Source organism: Merops nubicus, unplaced genomic scaffold (assembly GCF_000691845.1).
Source record: "Merops nubicus isolate BGI_N331 unplaced genomic scaffold, ASM69184v1 scaffold37449, whole genome shotgun sequence".
Taxonomy (NCBI): Eukaryota; Metazoa; Chordata; class Aves; order Coraciiformes; family Meropidae; genus Merops; species Merops nubicus.
Window position 1 is genome coordinate 589 of NW_008633675.1, and position 5,078 is coordinate 5,666.

General features: G+C 56.8%; 1 protein-coding gene across 1 annotated transcript; it reads right to left on the minus strand.

The window, feature by feature from the left end:
* Positions 1 to 1,788: 1,788 nt before the first annotated feature.
* Positions 1,789 to 2,837, minus strand: LOC103780643 (neurogenic differentiation factor 4). The gene has a single exon (XM_008948332.1). The coding sequence runs from the start codon at positions 2,784 to 2,786 to the stop codon at positions 1,791 to 1,793; it is 996 nt and encodes a 331-aa protein (XP_008946580.1). The 5' UTR covers positions 2,787 to 2,837; the 3' UTR covers positions 1,789 to 1,790.
* Positions 2,838 to 5,078: the final 2,241 nt, after the last annotated feature.

A 5,078-nucleotide genomic window follows, 5' to 3' on the forward strand; every position in this document is an offset into this window, starting at 1 on the left:
GGTCCCATGGCCAGATCCAAAGTCTGGATCCTCTTCCTCCCCCCCCAGGCAGCTCCTCATCATCACCCCCACGCTGCCAACCACCGAGAAGGAGACGACAACCTTGGGACGATGCTGCTTGAAACAAGACCACGACTTTATTTGAGCTAAAACCCCCCCAATTCTGCTTTCTTTACAAAAGGATAAACATTTCCTCTCGGTACAAAAGGGAAGAAGCCCCAGGAAGATCCAGGGGCTGGGCGGGGACCTCCGGAGCTCCGAGCCACCTCCAAATTCCCAACTCTATACAAAACAGGGAGGTTTGGCCAACGGGGACTCACGGGGGGCCAGCAGGACATCAAAAAATAGTCACCTGGATCTTCTTGAAAACCACAAAAAATAGTTGCATAGCCTTTCAAAGTTATTGCTCCTCTAGAAACACGAGGGCCAACCAGCCTCCAAAACCCAAGAGGTGACCACGGTCCACAGGTGGGTCAAGGTTCAAGGTGGAAGGTCTCGAGTCAAGAGTTGGGTTTGGTCACCAGGGACCAGAGAGGGAGGGTAGGAAGGAAATAAATTAAATAAATAGTGGCTAATAAATAATCCTGGAGCAAGGGGATGGCCAAAGAACCACAGGTCTCCACGAGGGTGACTCCAACCAAGTGCTTGGGAGTCCACTGGAGGAGGAGGAGGAGGTTGCTCAGCACGGCCCTCGTGTGAGATGGAAGGAAATAAATTAGACAACCCCCTCCCCCCAACCCTCATACACGCAGGAAATAAATAAAACAGGAAATTAAGACACGTTTCTTTTGGCAGGAGGTCTTCAGGACACGGGTGGTGAGGAGTAGCTACAAACCCTACAAAGATGTGGCCCTGGTGAGGAGCAAGAGTTTGTGAGAGCTCCTCTTCCAGCCCAGGGAAGTGTCTCTGGAAGATCAACTGGCTGTTGAAGTCCCTGAATGAGGTTTCAAGATCCACGTGCTGAGAATTTCATGCTGGTTGTAGGTCACAGGGGAGGTTTGGAGGCTCAGAAGAGGATGGGCAGCAAGGCTCAGTGCAGAAGAGCCGTGGAAGAACCATCGTGGAGAAGCTCTGAGCCTGGCTGGACGTTGTTGCCATCCCTGGACAGCAAAGAGAAGGTTCTTTCTTGGGTGAGAAGCTTCAAGGAGGTCCAGATCGTTCCCACCTCTGGTCATGGCTGGAGTGGGAAGACCATGACCCCATCAGAGCGTGTGGAAGGGGAACTGGTCATCCCAAGGGGCAAGGAGAGGGGTTGTCTCCACCTGGTGCCAGGCAGAGGTGTGCCCACGGGTCACCACCCCGGGAAAGGAGCTGGAACATCTTGGCAAAGGGTGATCCCAAGTGCTGGAGTGCGTTGGGGCCAGAAGTCCTGTGGGGTGAGGCCACCTTCCTGAGCAGCTCTGGGAGAGAGGGAGCAGAAGGCACCAGCTCAGATGTCACCGAGGTGGCACCAGCTCAGAAGTCACCGTGGTGCCCCCAGCTCTGAAATCACCAAGGTGGCACCAGCTCAGAAGTCACCGAGGTGCCCCCAGCTCTGAAATCACCAAGGTGGCACCAGCTCAGAGGTCACCGAGGTGCCCCCAGCTCTGAAATCACCAAGCTGGCACCAGCACAGACCTGCTGGGACTTGGAGAACCAACAGAACCTTCCACGTTGACATCCTGCAGAGCTGCTCAGAGGTCCCTCACCCCTCCTCCCATCCTCGCTCCGGTTGTGTCCTTTCCAGAAGGAGCTCCAGGACGTGGCTCAACTTCTCTCTGCGCCCAGAATTCGGGTCCAGCTCCTCTTCCTTAGTCGTTGAAGATGGTGTTGAGCTGAGGCCCGGCCACGGGGTGTGGGTAGGAGTCATAGCTCATGTCTAGGGGGATCTCGTAGCGGGGCACCGTGGTTTGGAAGTGGGAGGAGTGTCCATGTGCTCCAGCCAGGCTGACGGAGGGATAGTGGGCCATGAAGCTGTAGGACTTCTCCAGGTCTGGAGACCCATCTTGCTTCAAAGAGAAGTTCCCACTGATGCTCAGGGGAGGCGTCAGGGGACCCTCATAAGGGGGAGTGGTGCAGTCAGAGGGATGGGTTCCAAAAGAAGCATCCACCAAGCTCTTGAAGGTCGGAGGCTTTAGATGCAGCAGATGGGTCTCCATGGTCCCGTAGGGTGGGCTTGGGAGCCCGGGGGACTGGTAGCTGAAGGAGTGGTTGGTTATGGCCGATTCACACGCCGGGGACTTCTCTTCATGCTTCTCCAGGAACAAGGTCTGAGGTCCCAGCTGCAGACAGCCGGCCACCAGGTTGCTGGTGGGCTGGGACAAGCCCTTGCAGAGCATCTCCACGAAGCTCTTCCCTTCGGGAGTCTGCCCTGTCTCGAGAACCTCAGACAGAGCCCAGATGTAGTTCCTGGCAAGCCTCAGGGTCTCGATCTTGGAGAGCTTCTGAGTTTTGGAGTAGCAGGGCATCACCCTCCTCAGGTTGTCCAGGGCGTCGTTCAGACCGTGCATCCGTGTCCTCTCCCGGGCGTTGGCCTTCACCCGCCGAGCCCTGAACCTCTCCAGCCTTGCCTTGGTCATTTTCTTCTTCTTTGGTCCTCTCCTCTTGGGTTTTTCCCCATCGTCCTCTTCCTCCTCTTCCTCCTCGATGCTGTCACGCTCTTCGTTCAAGCCAGACATCAACCCGAAGGGGCCTCGTCCCCCCTCCTCTTCCTTCAGCTCGTCCTTGGAGCTCAAGGTCTCATCCAGCCAGGCTTGGGTGCTCACGAGCTCTGCCATCTCCTTGGGCTTGGCACAAGTCTTGGTCATCTCCGATCTCTGCAACCAAGGGACAAGGAGATGTTAAGGAATTCCAGCAGAGGAGTCGCTCAACGTGCTGAAGGCAGCAGGAACTGAGCTCAGAATCATCCTCCAGAGACATCGACCCATTTCTGTCCCCTCCTTGGACAGAAAATCCCTTTACCCCTCCTCTATCCACTTCTCTGCCCACCAAAATTCCTGGAGAATCCTTTTGGGAGCCACCAAACCCTCTCCTTGGGGCCAAGCAACTCTTTGGAGCTTCCAGCAAGTCCTTTTGGGGGTGATTCCCACTCGTGAGTCCTTCCCCTGGTGTCTTGGATCCCAATTGCCCCCTCCTGGGGGGCAAAACGGAGCCTGAAAGCAAAGACCCTCTGCTGAGCTGCCTCTGGAGATCTTCCTACTGGAGATCCTACCTGAGGACATCAGCTTGAACCTCCATCTCCCTCTGCCCTAAGGAGCGTGGTCACGGCACACAAACCAAGCAGGGTTTGATGTTCATCAGCCCCCCCCCAGATCCCATCAGCGGGGGGTTGACTCATTTAATAAAGCTTAACATCTAAGCAGCTTTGCTGAAAGTGCTGCCCAAGCCCTGGCCCCACCTCCTTGGTCCACCCCACGTGGAAAATCCCACTTTTAATCTGCGTGATGGGCCCCACGGGCTGGATTAGGGTGTTAATTGCTGCTCGGAGTCGGCGTGTTCCCCACGGACCACGGGGCTCCAATTAACTCTGGGGCAGAGTAACGAGGGTCTGTCAAAAGGCTGGGAGATCTGGAGGGTGAAGGTGGGGAAGGATCCATCTGATGGCTCTGGAATCAGGGTGGAGAAGGTCCAAACACCCTTTGGTGGGGCCACGGGGGGCTCTGCGTGGGGACAGCAGCCCAGAAACGGCTCCAGAGCTGCCCCAAACCCCCCACCCCAGGCTGCACTCTGAGGGTGACTTTCACTCCATCCTTGGAGATGGAGAGTTGGACGTAGAAACAGCTCCAGATCTACCCCCCCAAAAACCCCTCCAGGGGGTTATTTCCCCCCATCCTTGGGGATTGACCCCCAAAAGCAGCATCCCTGCCCCTCGCTGTGGTCCTGGGCCCCAGGAGCCAGCCCCAGAAGAATGTCACCCAGGTTGGGGCTCTGTTGGAAGAGCCAAACCCGGCGTCTTCCTCCCTTCCCTGAGCTCCACGGGGCAAGAGTCCCACAAAAAACCTTCCACAAGTTTGTCTCTTTGGAAAGCCAGTTGGGATTTTTAGGGATTTTGCTCTTTCTTCCTGATATTTTAAAAAAAAGGGGGTGGTGGGAAGTAGACAAAGAGGGAACTGCCCAAAAAAAGTCACTCTGGTGGTTTCCCAGGTCAGGAGATGATGGGAACCCCCCTGGGAGCTCGTCCAGCCTTGATATTTTGGCTATTTTTCCTTTTCAAATATCTCCATCTCCCATCACCTGAAGGATCTCAAGGAAACCCTTGCGAGGAGAAGTCTGAAGCAGCCAAAAAAACTTGGTTTTGAAGCAGGGCTGGCTCAGCTTGTAGCAGAGGGAGACGTTGTCCCTTTGTGTCCCCGAGCCCCCTGCCCCAAACAAGTGGCTTCAACTCCTCCTCTCCTGTAGGAACTTGGTTTCAACCCTCCCCTGATCTCCTTCCAAGGGACTCGGAGCCCCCCAGAAGAGGATGGTTGGTCCAGGACAAAGCCTGACCCACCTCAGCCCCTCATATGAAGACCCCGACCCTGGATGGGGTCACCCAAAGAAGGGAAAAAGCCCCAAGAAATCTGGGGAGAAGGGTGCAGGAGATGCTGGAAGGAGAGCCAGGATCTAACCCGGGCAGCTGGGGCTGGGAATTCACCTCGGGGAGGAGCAGGAGGGACAGGACACCCCCAAGCAGACCAGGAAAATGAGGGTTGGGTTGAGACCTCTGCACCACGTCCTGCCTGGGAAGGCAGCAGGATGAGGCCCCAGGGGGCTCTGGCTGGAAGGGGGGATTATGCTCCATCCGCTCCAGTATAGCCAGTGGGGTGGCACTGGGAGCACCAGTTTGGGCTGAGTCCTTAACCCAGGGCTGCCCAGAGCTCCCAGTCCCAACTGGGACAGTGTAGAGGGGATGCACCGACGTTTTTGGGGAGGGGGGAATCTATTCGAGGGCAGCCCTGCAGCAGCCCCCCAGACCTGGAACAGGGGGAGGAAGGGGGAGGGTGCTGGTTCCCTCCCTGCTGGGGTCCTGGTCCGGGGCAGGACTCGCTGGGGAAGGGGCTGAGCTTGCAGAGCACCGGGGACCCCTCCCCGGGATGGCCCCTCCGGGAGGGGAGGAACAA